The sequence below is a fragment of the Pungitius pungitius genome, chromosome 4, assembly GCF_949316345.1.
Source record: "Pungitius pungitius chromosome 4, fPunPun2.1, whole genome shotgun sequence".
Taxonomy (NCBI): domain Eukaryota; kingdom Metazoa; phylum Chordata; class Actinopteri; order Perciformes; family Gasterosteidae; genus Pungitius; species Pungitius pungitius.
In genome coordinates, this window is record NC_084903.1 from 21,855,534 (window position 1) to 21,872,060 (window position 16,527).

At 44.2% G+C, this 16,527-nt stretch overlaps 1 protein-coding gene across 1 annotated transcript; it reads right to left on the bottom strand.

The window, feature by feature from the left end:
* Positions 1-111: 111 nt before the first annotated feature.
* Positions 112-5,641, bottom strand: LOC119224832 (immunoglobulin superfamily containing leucine-rich repeat protein 2-like). Its single transcript, XM_037482244.2, has 2 exons — positions 5,507-5,641; positions 112-4,393 (listed from the first exon to the last, which is right to left on the bottom strand). Exon 2 carries the CDS (start codon positions 4,382-4,384, stop codon positions 2,255-2,257), a length of 2,130 nt encoding a protein of 709 aa, XP_037338141.2. The 5' UTR covers positions 4,385-4,393; positions 5,507-5,641; the 3' UTR covers positions 112-2,254.
* Positions 5,642-16,527: the final 10,886 nt, after the last annotated feature.

Below are 16,527 nucleotides of genomic sequence, written 5' to 3' on the forward strand. Positions count from 1 at the left end.
AATGTCTTGTCATATTTTGGATGTGACACATAGTGCTACTATAACTACACGCCCAACTAGCTATTGTGAATCCAAAGGTGAGAAAAAGAAAGACCAAGAGATGAGCAATCCTTCAGTTTCCCTTTGTCAAAACTTTATTGAGGCACATAGGACAAGGAGAGTTAGTCAGGATTTCTAAACACTTTGGTGAAGACCTACTTCCTTTATCACCGGGGGGATAAAACACAAAAAAAGAAAGAAACACTTTCTAGGTCAAGAATATTTACACGATCTCTCAAGTACAGGCAGCATGCGGGTCTTCTGACACAGAACGTTGGGGGGTGGACACATGACCCAGAAACAACAGGGCAGCAACTTCACATCCTCACACGGGGCGGATTGTTACACAGGATGCCGTAGAGTGGGGATTACACCGAACACGTAGCGTAGCGCACAGTTTTGTTTAACCTGAAAAACATTCATCCTCATTATTTTCTCTTTGAAACCACAGGATTTCCTAAACATTTAAAGTCATATCAAAGGATTAAGTTTATCTATTTTTCAGCTACTGCAGTCCTAATACGTAACAGCTAAGAGCAGCAGCATAAAAAAGTTTACTGCAAGAACTTCAAAGCAGAATTATAGAATATTTAGCTCATTTATAATTGTCACTTCCCTTCATCATATGGTCAGGGACATTTTGTGTGCTTATTTTCCCACTCATTAGGTACATAAATACACTAAGGCATTAATGTGTACAGTTATACTTTTTGCTACAACAATGAAATAATTTATTGTCTATTTCCAGAAAGAATCTCAGCTGTAAAATCGACATTTCCCCCGACCAACACGTCCAAAAGCTCCATTATGAACAAATTATCCTTCATGTTTACTCAGTTGGATTATAACTCTGCCAAGGGTTTTATATGTTCCTTTTTTTGTGTTTTGAAAGACTCTGTGAAGTTGGATATTTCCAGGGTAAGGGTTACCATATAGTATGTATTTTATGATTGGGACGCTTTTGGATAAGCTCCACCCAACATTTTGCATTCAAAGCAGAACAGGAGAACAACAAGCCTTCGTGTTTCCAGGAACAAAGTCATTTGGCACATTCGTCCTCCTTATTTGAACATGAAGCATCAGTGTGCATACAAATTAGATCATACAACCTGTTCACCTGTTTTGCTGGTTTCCCACAAACCATATTGTCACACTGAGATGCCTTTTATTACAAAGAGTAATCTTAGTGAAATGGAAATGTGCAAACCGCCCTGCTTCGCGATAACTTGAACTGTACTGTTATGCTGTTCCCCATTACTGCTTTAAATATAAGTAAAAAGTTTTTTTTGCGAGTAGATTTCTGTGTGAGACTTGTGGAACAGTAACCAAGAGATTTCTAAATGTTGTATCTGGTTCATGCTTCCCGCGATTGTCTATCACTGTGTGTCATTTGGTGCAGAACTGAATAGAGACGTTAGGACACTTGCTGTTTACCCCTGTTTTTAAGTTATTGTGCTAAGCTAAGCTAACTGGCTATCGCAGCATATTTACCTGACAAATGTAAAAGGGGAATTTATGTTCCAACTCTCTGTATGTAAAACCTACAAGTGTATTTTCCTTTATTTTGAAACCATTCGTTTCAATGCTACTCATGCCCACTAATGATCATTATAACAGTCATTATATTTACATCCATCCACTGCTTAGTGACTGAATGATGCAGTCTGCGAGTAAAGCAAGCCGCTGTACTTTGAATCTGATAAAGCTGGAACAGCAGTGCTAAAGAGAACCTTATCCATTGGCACAAAATGATTTCCCCATGGACCATTTAAACAAGAGTCTGAGAAGTGACAGAATTGCGTACGGGCCATAAGCTTGCATTGTTTCAAATGACCAGCAGGGGGCAGTTCCTCTGGTAGCAAAAAAAAGAAGCTTGATTGAATAAAAGTATATGAGAAAATAAATCTACCTCTACTTAATTTATTAACTCAGTAGACATTAAAACGAATGAGTGGCTCAAATGCAAGTCAAAAGGCTTTTTCCATTCAACATGTTGTTCATTTAGAGTCAAATAGACAACGAAGCAGACTCTGCTTAAGGCGGGGCTGACTTGTGATTGGCAAGTCGCTTCCTGACAAAAAAACGGACAAAAAAAATAATTTGAAAACATCAGTGTACCAAACAAAGTGTAACCTCACTGTCGATATATTTACCCTTCAACCACAAGCAAAAACTAAACAGCATATTATGTCAAATATTGGTGACTTTGATATTTCTAGCTGCTTGTAATAGTCACTGCTTCAGCCCCCAAAGGCAACCTATCACTAAACTCCGATCCCACCTCACAGGTGTCTGAACTGCCCCTGCAGTGGGACAGAGAAAAGGACTCCGTCATGATGCTCTCCTCTGTGTCCGCCTCCTTCTCTCCCTCCCTGCTCTCCGTCTCCCCCTCCTCCTCGTCCAGCCGGCCGCTGTCAATCTTCCGGCGGGACTCGGTGTGAGGCGCGCGGGCGCTGAAGTTGGCGGTGAGGTTTCGCTCCATGTGGTACTGGCCTTTGGCCTTCAGGATCAGCTTGTAGGTCTTGCTGCGGTATTTGTACACCAGGTGGAAGCAGGTGGCGCCGAGGAGGGGCACGGTGGACACGGTGAGGAGGCAGACGCTGACCGAGATGATGATGAGCAGGTTGGGCACCCGCCTCCTGGTGGTGAACAGCACCTGGACCTCGCAGTCCTCCCCTCTGTAGGTCAGACACAGGGAGTAGTTAGTGCTGGGGCGCAAACCGCCGAACACGTAGGTGCCGACTCCTTCTTTGATCCTCGACCACTGCACCGCTGAGTGTTTTCGGTCGCCGGTGATGCACAGATACAAGCCATTTGAATGGACTTTTTTGGGGAGGTCGGAGAGGCTGTCGCGCTCTCCGCTGTCGACGTCGGCGCTCTCGTCGGATGCTGCGGCGGCGGCCCCATTGGCCCCGCTGTCGTACCTGGGTATGAGGAGGGGATTCAGCCGGACGGTGGCCTCTGTTTCTGACACGGCTAAAGCAATGACGCCAAAGTCAAATGTGTACTGCTTGATATCTTCCAAACTCCCGTTAAAGGCCTGGCTAGAAACGTATCTCGTGTTAGCCGTCAGGCCACATGTGCTGGTACCCGATGGATTGGTTGTCTTCTCGGACTTGATCGTCTCATCGGGCGGGAAAGTGGGTTTGATTTTCATCATGTCTTTCCTCTTTAAATCAGGGAGATGGACAAAGTCTAAAACTGATGTTTTGTGCGTTGTTTTCAGTATAGGTGGGTGAGTTTTAGCGTAAGTAGAAGTAGTCGTGGTCTTTTGTCTGGTGGGTGTTGGTTTAGTTAAATTCACCACCACCACTGACACTGAATCCTGTGCTCTTCCGTACTCATTTGTCGCCGAGCAGTTGTAGTTGCCGCTGTCTTCCTTCCTGAGGTGCGAAATGACAAGAGTCCCGTTATTGAAGACTCTGACGGGACTGTGCGACAGTAAGGAGTCCTCATTGGATTCCGCCGAGTCATCCTCAGCCAAGGACAAAGCCAGCTCTTCCTTCCGACTTTTGCTGTGGATATTCCAAATCACCAGAGGCTTTGGGTTTCCTCTGAACTCACAAGTCAAGACCAATGCGCTCCCTTCATAGAAAGTCATGTTATGAATATTTGGCTCGGTTCGTATCTCCACATTGGTGCTTGTGCACTTTGACTCGGGTATTATTCCAATCGCTTTGCCTTTCAGTTTCTGCGGAGATGCACAGATGATCAGATTCTGCTCCGGGACTGTGATGGCAGTTGATGAAATCCAGTCTCTGAGCCAGTCGAGGGAGCAGGTGCATGCAAAAGGATTTTTAAAAATCTGCAAGTGGGACAACGACACCAAACCGACAAATGTCCCGTCGGTTATGGTTATGAATTTGTTATTATTGAGTCGGAGGGACCTCAGGTCTTTGAGGTTGTAGAAGGCATCCTTCGGCAGGTGGACCATCTCGTTGTGGTTCATCTTCAGCAGCTGAAGGCCCGTCAGGTTCTGCAGATCCTCCCAAGGAAAGTCTACAATCATATTGTGGCTGATGTCAAAGTTGCACAGATGAACCAAAGGCGTGAGGGCCCCCTCTTCAACTGAGACAATCTCATTGTGGGCCATCCAAAGCGACGTCACCCGGGTGACGTTATCAAAGCACCCCATGGGTAGCAAAGTGATCTTATTGGCGGAGAGACTCACAGTCGTCACATTAGGAGGCAAACCATCTGGGACTTTCACTAAGTCTTTGTAGGAGCATTCAGCAAAGTGGCGTCGGTATTTATCTGAGCAGGTACAGAGCTCCGGGCATCCGAGTCCAGCAGTGAAGACGGAGGTGAGCCACAGAGCAAAGTAGACGATGCCTGTGGTTGCCATCTTCTGCTCCTGTAACAGTCGATCAATCAATTAGTAGATTGCACTTGGTCTGATAAGCAGAGGTTGTCACCAGCCGTCTGCTTGGCTCAACTAAATAAAAACCATGCTTTCAGATTATTTTCTACATTTTTTAGAGCAGGAAAGAAATGGCACTAAAATCATAAACATATATTTGACTATCCACAAGTTTCCGGATTTTTCTGCCTGCAGTGTTTACCTTTATAATGTGACATACCGTCACTAGCGGAAAGGTCTGTAGATTACCCAGAGCAAGCAGAATGTTGATTCTGGAAAGAGATTTTACCAACAAATTGTTTAACTTAATTCCTTAATTCCTGATTTCTTCGAACCCGGGGAAACTAAAATTCCAATAAACGACCCTATAACTATAAGAGAGGATATTTAGAGACACTGTCCACGATCTTTTCTTTGCACGATAAGAGTGACCTACTTACTGGAGAAGAAAGAGAGCTAAATATGCAGATATAACGCCATCTTTGGTTGAACAGCTTGTCACCTGTTTGATTTCTACCCAGATTTAGATTTATCATATGTTCATATGCATCAATCTACACCACCAAGACCACCAGGCTGATTTCTAGAGTCTTATTTTTAACAGACAGGTTATGAAGCCCTCTGAGGCAAATTTGGGGATTCTGGGCCACGTAATTACAGGACTGACTCATCTTTAATGGCTCATTCTCACACCCAGGAATTATTCAGTTGAATATGCTGCGGACTATGCGGTTATTGTTGACACCGTGTAATTGTGAGAACACCCCACGCGCCCACGTGGTATCAGGAACAGTGGAAAAACGAGTGCATAGATCCAGATGCATAAGGGTTCCGTGTCGTCGGGTAGAAGCTTCTGGCGCCGCGCTACGCAGCTGGCCCGCGGCGCGCTGTCCTTGGTGCTGAAAGGCGGCCGCGCGCCCGCTCTCCGTTTGTTTACAGCGTGGCGCGCGCGACCCGCTGGAATCCAACGCGACATCAACAACTCGCCATGTAATCTGACGACACGACACCAAAGTTCATCCCCGCAAAGAAGAAGAAGAAAAAAAGACCCCGAGGAAGGGGGTCAATGGTGAATAATTGATATGCAGATGAAAGAAGATCTCTCACCTGCGGGGTGAACCTGGGTGACGAGCTTTGTGTTTTCTCGTGGTTCGTGGGTGAAGCTGAGTGCGTTGTGCTGCGTGTCTGCGCGCCGCTACATGGTGAAGAGATGCGGAGTTTCTGCTGCCGGTGAATGTTTGTCTTTGGTTATCTCTCCCCTCATTCCTCCTTTCACCCCCCCCCCCCCCCTCCCCTCCCCACACAGCTCTGGACCAAGCAACGTTGACGTTCAAAAAAAAAAAAATTAAAGGGGAAAACGACCTTCACCATGACGTCACTGCTGTTTAGGGCACTGATAGTTGCTTAAAATACTAATAACAATGACGAACATAGCCAATTCAAATAACTGATACAGTTATCACATGTCTTTAACATCAGAAAAGTTTTATAAATAACAGAAGGATTAAAAAACAGCACACATACAAACTATGATACTTCATTTTTTAGCATTTAAGTGGCATCACAGTGATTCAATAAACCTCCATTAAACCCCTGTTACTCCCTATTTGTATCTTTTAATGTGCTGGATCACATGTATATGCCATGTGCTGTATAAAATAACTGCGTTAAAGGGAACATAGCATGATAAAAAAACAAATCTGGAGTGCCTTCAAACCCAAAACCTGTGAAATAAGACAACCCAATCCTTCGTTGTCCTGGCAGGCCAATCAGATCAGACATTTTCAGGATGGAGGCTTAAAGGGACAGAATCTAAATCGGAGCAGACAGAGGGAGAATGACTACAGATGAAAACCTCCCTAATGATACTTAATGCACGGCCGTGTGCACCTTGTATGTACACTAGTTTGATAAAGAATCTTTCCATTCAAACTGACAAACATATATTATTTATTTTATTTAAAGTCAAGAAGCAACTGAAATATTGCACCTTGATATTAACTTGAAGCTTGTAAACGGCACTGTCCGTCAATCTGAGGATGCAGTGCAATTTGCAACATGAGGAATAAACTTCAAGTGGAGAAACTTAAGATTCTTTTTACCCTGTTTACTGCAGCGCTATGTGCACTATTGTTCCAGACATTTGAGGTAATAAATCATCTATAAATCTTTACATTGTTTCATTCAAAACAGGAACCGCAGGCCGTGTTTCTCGGTTTACTGCAAGGAAGCAAACAAGGGAGACCGAGACCGTGAAACATAGCGAGGTCAAATGTACCTGTTACGGAACTAATTTCATCTGCCCGCTTTGTAATGTACCGGATGTTCCAGCAGATGGTACCACAACCCTTGAAGAAACACTGAGATGGTTTCAATTCAGAGGCATCGCTGCCATTGATCATCCAATCAATAGCTGGAACAAGAAGACCACTCGTCAGGGGACATTTGAGGGGACGTTTGACCTCACCGTTCTAATACTCCTGTTGTCACAGAACACACAGTAGAGCACAATAGATCACGTACTGGGAAATACACCATGTGGTAGAAAAATACGTATAATAGGTTTGGTGTTTCTAAAGAGAGAAGTTGGGACTCCTTTGATGAATTCACGTGTCTCTGCTGCGAACACCAGTCATTAAAGGACATCAAATTAACACAAGTTTGTGATAACAGCTGTAACCAGATGGGATCAACCAAAGGTTGATTGGCCCGCTGAGATCAGACACATCGACACAATCTGAGATAACTGTGCTTTTGTAGTTTTTGTGTGTGTTGTGGATCTAAAAAAACGGTGGTGATTTCAAACAGCCTCCGTGAAGCCACCGAGGGTCAGTCTTCCCGACCCCTGACGAGGTTTGTGACGAGACCCGCCTTGATGCCTTTTATTCACCGCGTGATGAATTAACGGGGAGCAAGAACGACAAACACTGTGCCGTGAACATTTAGCGTCAACCATTCACACCTGCACCGCTGTTACAGCTGCACCACTTTCACCATGAAATACTTGGATGGATTTTTCTTGAATAGACGACCGACTACCGGGACACAATTGACACAGAGCAGCGTCTTTCTGAGGTGAATTGTTGCATTTAGTTTCCTTTTTAGGAAAAAAAGCAAGTACATTTCACTTCCTTTTGGTAAACAATTGACGAGTTGCCGTTTATGACATTATTTTCAGGAGAAATACAGTCTGCTGTCTTTGAAAAGACTATGAAACAGTGGATTTAAACATAATTAATTGAGCTGTGAATTAATAGCCCAAGACAAAAGCCGTCCCTCAGCGTGTGAGGGCCTTCAGAGAGAAAGCCAGATAATCACAGAGGTTATTACAATTCATCCTGAGCGGGGAGTGGATTGGTGAATCAAATTTCGTTTCAATCCAAATGGTTCACTCAAAACCCGCCCTGGTGCCACACGAGGCGAGGTCTCGATATCACCGAAGCCAGCAGGAGTCATCCTCTGGGGAACGTGAACGTCACCTCAAAATGTCTCGCGGCAGCTGATGAGATATTTCAGTCCGGACCAAAGTGACGGACAGGAGCTATTACGCCCGCTGCTCGTCACCCAAAGCCACAGTTTGATGATGACGTGAAACAGTGTCGAGGGGGGGGTGGGGGTCTGAAGGATCTATTTTCTCCCTTTGACTCACTCGGACCAACAAATGCACCGGGTTCTCCGCCCGGTTGATGCTCTGCATCGAGACTTTAATCAAGTCACCTTCCGTATTTCTCCCAGACCCGGGAAAATTAAAAAGAGATCTCATGTGTCAAGGGAAATTGCAGAGAGGCGCAGATACCTCCCTCCTCCACCCCCCCACTCCCCCCACCTAGTGTGCTCTATCCACTCCCCCCCCCCCCCCCCCCCCCGGTAACTTTCACCCCTCAGCGGCAATGTGATTTCGTCACTAATGCGTTTCTATTGCTCTTCCCGAGGTGCCCCCGAGGTATCGCTGCGCCGCTGCATGGAGATCTCGGAGGGCTTTGGAGAGCATCGTTTACCTCCATAATCCTTCACAGCCGCCAACGTGCCACAGCGTGACGCTCTCATGCACACACTGCAGGGAGGTTGAAGGAGTCTAAACGCACACAAAAAAAAAGAGTCTAGGCTGAGTTGAGGGTGAATTAAACACGGTGAAAACCGCCGCATTATGCAAATGCTCTGCGGTTCCTCTGTGACAGTGCTGGTAAATTGGATGATGGTTCATGATGATGTAAGAGTGAGTTAAGGGGACGACGTTTAAACACCTCCTCAGCATCCGTATCCCTTCCCCCCCCCTCCGCCCCCGAGCCCGGGGCTGACTCGTCCCCGCTTCGAGGCGCCGAATTCAACCGGCTTGCCTTCCCACGACTCGTTGCGATTCTCACGAGACAAGAGAGCGGCGCTGGATTGGTCTGCGCATGAGCAGGAGACGAGGTCGACCGCGGGAGCCGAGAGCGTTAAACCTCACTTAAAGGGATGAAGGGATTGGAGAGGAGTTTTGGCAGTTGTGATATACTTAGTCTTTTTTTTTTTTTTGGTGAGGTGTGCATTCTTGAAGAGAAGTGAGGCGAAAGGGCTCACGAGGAAGGTCAGAAGCTTGGAAATAAACAAGAATTAATCCCGTTACGGCAGGCGAGGCTGGATGAAATGAGACGCAGCATGGCAGAGTACACACATACGGCGACACAGTGCGTCGGCCTCGGCCTTTGTTCTGGAGCTCTTGGCCGCTTGTCTGGTGTTGCACGGGCTCCATTTACTCCTGATTGCCTGTGACTGGTGACCTCTGAACCCAATCCACACAGGTGCTGCGGGACGAAGCATCAATACTGGCAGCAGGTTGTTTTTTTTGCCTCCGGGCCGCTGGATAAATTATGTCCTTGGTGGAGACGCACTGGATTCAAGAGAGAAACACACTCGCACACGCTAGCTAGTACAAAAGACAAAATCCTGTACCTGCGTTACATACTGTGTACGTTTTAAATAAATGAACAATTTCAAAGAGCCGCTGTTTAGAAAACTGCATGCTTCAAGATTTTAGTGCGAGTGGTTTGTGTGAAGTGCAGCCTTTTAATCATGCTCTAAATATTATTTTTTTTGAGAAATGAAATCATTGTGTGTCATTGATATCACCTTTAAGGGGAAATGCTCCCTCATCACTGAATTTGACAGTTTATCCACTGCGTCTTGCATCTCATGCTGTTCTCCTTCAATTGGAAATAAACAGGCAACAGAAAAACACATCTGGTGTCCATTTAAAAACAATCAGCAGAAACGTAAAATATATGCAGCTTGTGGGCAAAATGGGCAAAATATTGCAAAAAAAATAATCAATAATGTAACCTTGCCTCATTTTCTCAGGTCAGCTTGATTTCCTCCTTCAGAGAAAGACATCTGTTGTTTTTCAATTATTAAAAAACAAAACTTCCACAGAACAATTTAATTACTTAGAAGCACAACTTTTTTTTCACATTTCACTCTGCTTCCTGTCAATCACCTGCTCGTCTTCTCCTCCAGGAAGCTACCCGGAAACATCACATGTTACAAAAGTCACGGTAGTATATTCTACCTGCGTTAGAAGCGTTTTTAGTTGATAGTTTATTTCAAGTTTCTAAGACTTAAAAATGACAAATGAAACAGACTGTAAAAGACATAGCATGCACACACACATTTTTACACACACACACTCTCTCTCTGTTCAGGGTGATGGATCGTGGACTCGTGGCAGGAGGCCTTGAATTTAGGACATCATCCAATATCAGGCCTTGGGGAAAAGACAAGACGATACACATTCATATATATATATATATATATAGAGATAGAGATAGATATAGATAGATAGACACACACACACACACCCAACCCCTCCCTTTCATCTACAGCTCCCCTCCCCGCTGTCTGAAGCTCTGTTACAGATACAGCAGATTTGGCTGGAGAGAGGTAGGCAACCAGGGACGACATACACACTGCCCCCCCCCCCCCCACCCAAGCGGGCCACCCATCACACAGGGAGTAAATGTATTCATCTCATCCTCTCCGGCCAGAGAGGTCACAGCCTTATCTCGCCCTCTGCTGTAGCGCTGTCAGCTCACAAGCCACAAACTATAACTTCTAACGGCTTGCAAGAGGCTGTGCGCGGTCGCAGGCCCGGCGAGGAAGACTTGGAGACAGTGACGAGGGAGGGGTGGGGGTGGGGGGGGGGGGGCAAGGGGTGAACAAAGAGAAGCAAGGACAGGGCAGAAAAGTCAAAGAGAAGGCAGAAAAAGATTGAAGGAGAGGGCTGCTGGATGGACACTGAAAATGAATAAGCTTAAAAAAGACCAATTATAGCAAGCCGAAGAAAAGAATATTACTACTATTATGATTTATTTGAATATTACAGAGGGATTAGCCTTGTTCTGTGTCATTTAGAAAAACTAATGAGCAGTATTTTATCGCACTATGATAAAAAAATAAAATACCTGATTCTACCTTGGTAGAAACAGGCTGGGCTACATTCCTGGCCTCCCTGAACAACTCATTGAGAGATTTGCTCTAAAACCTGGTTCCGAAAACAATGCAATACTTGTGTTCAGTTGGGATTTCACCACTGGACAAATAAAGTCTTTAAATTCAGTAGTACGCTTTGAGATGTGTTGTTAATGTTGTCAAATGTAATGTTGGTCTTGAAGACACTGACATTTTGAGGAAATTCCTTGAACAAGACAAACTGAATCGCATGGAGTAGGATATTTATTCTTGAATGAATTGTCTTGAAGTCTTATGGACTTGTTATTGCGGTTGAGTTTCTCAATGAATTCAAAGAGGATGAAGGAAGAGAGTGAGCAAAGGCAGAAGACAACGGACCAGAATACCTGCATGTTGTAAATTGTGTGATAACCTCTATGTGATCAACAGGGGGAATGGCACACGCTTTGTATATGACCATTTTAAACAGTGTTTAAAACACAGCCTGGAGGGCATGAGGCGGCGGAGATGGATCCACAGACTGGGAACCAGGACACTAATGGGTTTAGTGAAAAAGAATAACCCAGTCTGTTTATATTCCCCCCCTCTAAAAACTATACTGCCTTAAGGATGTAATATGTGTAGATACGGTTATTTGGATTTTGCCATTAGTATCTATTTATTTCCTTTATCCCCAGGATACTGTTTTTACTTTTTCCTTCCCTTGTTTTGGGGATTAAAAACATCAGCTCCTGTTACGCTCCATTATTTGTGTTATTTTGTTGAACGTATCCGGGGTGAATGAACCTTTGCCTCTCCAGACAATTAGAGGGTATTACATGCAGGTGTGAAGAGTGTTTGCAGGTGAAACAATCATGATCAACCAATCAGGAGCCCTTCGCACAAGCTCCTCCCCCTTGTCTTTATATATGTTCTTTGAATGTCAGTCGCTTTCAAAATTTGGACACTTGGCACATTTGTGCATGAAAACATAAAAATTGCCAGTATTCCAATACAATAATTGCCTTTGAAATTGTGCTTTTATCTCATTTCTTTTTATTAATTAGACCTTTGAATTTAGGAAATATGTTTTGAGAAAGATGGAAATCTCAAATCTCTTAAAAAATATCCTTCAATACAAGGAGCAAGATTGATTTGAAATTACCAGTGGGGCTATTTCTTTGGACAATATTTCCCCCTTTTCTGTTTCTTGTCTATTATTCAATACTTTAATATATACTTACTTGGTCCTTTTTGTGAGTGCGTATCATGGCTCAAAGGTCCATCATTACTCCCTCATGGTGATGTTAAGCCGTCTAAGGGACCAGAGACCAAAAAGGAAAAAAGTTACTTTAAACTTTTCCAAGCGATTCATCATGCAAAGGTTGTTCCTGGGACCCCGTGTGAGTTTTCCCGAGAGGTATGATGAGACAGGTATGTGATGTGAGTAATGGGCGGCGTTAGAGTCACGTAGTATAGTGCAACTGAACCGTGGCGTGCTGTAAAAAAAATGTTTTTCCAAGCCGTCACCTTTTGCTATATTTTACAGTATATTACTGTTAAAAATGTCTTGTAATATTACAGCAATTTGTTAGTGTGTCCGTCCAGCGTTGGAAATACACAGGGCAGAGGGCAAAATTGACCCCGAGAAATATAATAGTAATCAACTCAACAACTGAGAGCCGACTGTGGAAACTCTGAATCCGATTGCAAAGACAGTGTTCTGCAAAATGGTCGAGCTGTTTAACACAAATACAAATAAAATTGAATGAGTGTTTTTTCTGTTGGTTTCGGTTAAAAAAAAATCAAACAAAAAACACTTAATTCTGTAGACATTTGATGACAATTGCATTTACACAAAGCCCAAATAAGGATATTCATTATTCAACGGTTAAATGTTATTTCACAAGTATCAAAAAAATGCCCCTGTTTTTCAGTCAGTGGGGGCAAATTATTTTTCACCATATGTGATGTCTATGTTGAGTGCTGTCTGATCAAAAGGAGGAAGTTGTTGCCAGCTGACTGTTATTTCCTGACCATGTTTTAAAATATTCATGTTTGCCCTCATTCATTCAGCAGTATTTTGTTTTATCATCAGGAGATGAGGGTTTTATAACCTGTCTCAACATTCCCAACGGGAAGAAGATCTGGGTTCCATCAACCACCTGGCGCATGTTGTGAAGTATGTTTTGTCAACTTTGTTAACTTTACCAACAGGGATGGGTGGTCTGATCAAACTGGCGGAAAAACCCAGATTGGCCCCTAAATCTGTGAGCCATGATAAAAAAAAAAACCTATAAAGAAACCGATTTTATAAAAAATGAAAGAAAAAAAAGATGGAAAAAAAGGTAGAAAAGATGGATGAACCTGTAGGTTTTTAATAAAAATGACTGTCAAGTAGAAGCAGAGGGGGGGGGTTGTGGCAGTGTTTAATGCAGCGGTGCTTCCCCTCGGCGGGAAGTGTTTAACAATCAGATGTAAAGGAAGCCGCTTCCACCAGAGTCCAGTTAATTAACCACATCAGTTTCTTAATGTGATCAGTTTTAATTAAAATGGAATTTATTCGGGAGCAGTAGTGGGGGGGTTGGGGGGGGGTGGTAAGGGGCGCAAGGTGGTTACGCCACAGTGGGCAGGTTGCTTGAAAAGTGTGTTCGGGGCGTTTGTGCGCCACTTTCTCTTCACTTCAGATTTGCGGTTGTCTAATTAATATGGACGGAGCATTAAGCCTTTTGGACTCTGGTGCCTCTCACTTCATGACTATTAATGATTTTAATGAACTGGGCTAATAAGGCCCCTTTCCCCCCCCTCCCCCTCCGCTGAGCTCTGGAAGGGCTATCCGACACATGCCAGGGTCAGAGGGACGGGCTCCCCTCGGCCCCCACAGGGGAAATTAAAACGGCAATCACAAACCCATTAACGCGACACCGTGCGTGCGCCCCCTCGGACGTTCGAACACAGAGGGCGCGCCGCGTGAAACGCTCTGTTTATCGTGAAGGAGGACAGGGGAGGCGGGTCACGTGGGGCGGGTCACGTGGGGCGACCCCGTGCGGAATACGAATGAGCGGTAAACGAAACCAGAGCTTGTTTTTTCGGACGTCGGAATGTGTAACTTTTGACGACACTACGGTTGGGGCAAAAAAATGTTTTGAATTGACTATGACACAATTGGAAAAGCATCCTCCAAAACACATTGTTTGACTACTTTTTTTAAGCATTTGTAGATAAAAAAAAGCAGAGTGTAATGCCTCATTTGCAAATAAATAGCATGATGAAAGTAATACAGACATCACACTGCCAGTTTTATTCCTATCTTTATTTTGAAGGTGTTAGGAGAGGGTTCTACATTCAGTCTGATTGTATTCCCCCCGAAAACATGTTGAAAATGGCAAAAGAAAATGTAATGGGGTTGAGAATTCAGGGAGTGATGCAGAGACATGCAAAATTACGTAAAAAACCTTTGATCTTTTTTATATGAACCCGGCTCTACCCAACATTCAGATTTATCTCCTAGAAATGAACGCAATTATTAAATTAGATTTTTTTTTTTAATATATCTTTCTGTAAAGTTTTGTGGGATATCTATTATATATATTTTTTTACCCTATTCACCCGTGTGTCCCCTGAAGCTATCTTTGTGAATACTCAACCTGGAGATGCTGCGGCTTCTACATGAATAAATTCAGACTTCTGCTGAGTTCAAAGTGTTATGGAAATTTTAGTAGGTCAACCTTCATGGATTTTTGATTTTAAGTAAGACTTTCACCACAAAGTTACTTGAGTTAACAAAAAAAAAAAGAAGGGGTTTCCAGCAAGTAAAACTCCAGGCAAATTCATAAAGTGAGTTGAAACCTTTAAATTCTCAAACTCTTCCAGGACCTTCAGATGAAAAAGCAATCTAATGTGATTTAATAATGATGAGCCATTTTTACTTGAGCAGGGGAAAGAAACCTTTACCCATGTACCCCCCCCCCCTTTTTTAAAATTCTGTTGAAGCCCCAGTCAGTGATTCCACTCTGGAGAGCTTTTGTCCTGTCCTGCAAGAATAAAAGTGTCTCGTCTCATTGAATTCCATCGAAATCAATTTGGAAACCAGTGAAACACAATAAAGTGGCCGTGCAGAAATGGCGGCTTCGGACGAAATAAGAAACCTCATGTGACCGAAGACAAATAACGAGGGGGGGGGGGGGGGGTCTTTTTCCTTGAGGCGAGAAGCTGTCACGACTTTCGTCATCAACGTCAAGGTGCCCCGGGCTAAAAAAAAAAAGGCCCTGTGACTTGTTTCCCACGTATGAAAAGCTTGTGACCTTTGCTGCCATTTCGCACTAAACACTATCCCCAAACCACCGCTCTTTATAACTCCGCCCCCCCCACCCCTCCCTCCCCACTACCCCACGATTGCTGACAGACGCGTCGATTATCGCCCACAAACAACGCCACCGATCACGGCTCGGGCCTAAACCCAGAGCGAGGAGCACGCTCATCCTTGACTTGTTCTTCCTCGCCGCGCTCGGAGGCGAGGTTGGGGGGGGGGGAGGGGGGAGGATTGGGGGTCACGCCGTGGCAGAGTCGACGGCCTTGTGCCGAGGGAAATTTACAGCCGGATGCGACCATCTGTTATGTAGCAAACGCATTACGTTCGAGCTCCTTCACCTTCTTGAACGCGCTGCTTTACATTGTAAATGTGCCATTAGCATTCATGAAGGTATTTACATGCATTCACAAGTCAGGCCGCTGGTATTTATATTGCACATTCCCCCCCCCCCCCACACAGCAGAAGTTATGGCGTTCTCACAAGTTGTGATGGCTGTCCTTAAAGGGACAATGCACCAAAAAAACAATACCAAAATCAAGATTTCTCTTCATTCACAAACTCTTATTGCCAGACACATATATATATATTTTTTACATATTGGATTATGCCTTTAAAAGGGGACAAAGCACAGGCCAGTTCCTGACTGTTCTGTAAATTAATTCTGATGCAAAATTGTCGTTGATGAGGTTGATGGGAGACTGCGCTGGTGTGTGACCAGGCGAGTACACAATACACACAGCATGACATCATGCAGCCTCAAATCAATTGTGATTGTATCATACGTTCACGTTCAGTACAGAATGTCTTGTTTCAGACGGGTTAAAGGCAGTCTTTTTCCAAGGATTTTATGGATTTAAAGAAACAAGGTGAAATATTTGGCAATTAGCTTCAAAAAAACGAAACCCCAATATTATCTGATAAACTCTCTCAATCCGTACATCGCAGAGACATAATTATCATAATTATAGCCCTGAAACATTATGTGGAGATAAAGGACTGTGCCCCATTGGCATTTAGCTGGATGCTCCTTTGTATTCTGGAGACGTGCCTCCTCTCTTCAAGGCCTCGAGTTGCTAATATTGTGCTCGGCTCTTGATGGGTGAGGGGGGGGGGGGGGGGCAGAGCTAATCTGACCATGGTAGCTTTTACTGCCACATCTATTACATCCACCTAACTATCTAATTCGTCCCTTCCGACCAAACAACAATGGCGGCGGGCCGAGGGATTCGCCGGTCCGGCTGTACCAGCACGAGTACCAGCACGAGTGTTTTATTTGGTCATTATTGTGTCCCTCAGTGACACAGCCATTATTTTTTCCGTCACCATTAAAGGCTTATTGCCTCTTTTTTTTTAATTAAGCAAGTTTCTTAATTAGATATGCAGCATTCGGGTG

What these genes read in the sequence shown, in the direction of transcription:
- LOC119224832 (XM_037482244.2), bottom strand. Translation starts at nt 4,384, where the DNA reads ATGGCAACCACAGGCATCGTCTACTTTGCTCTGTGGCTCACCTCCGTC.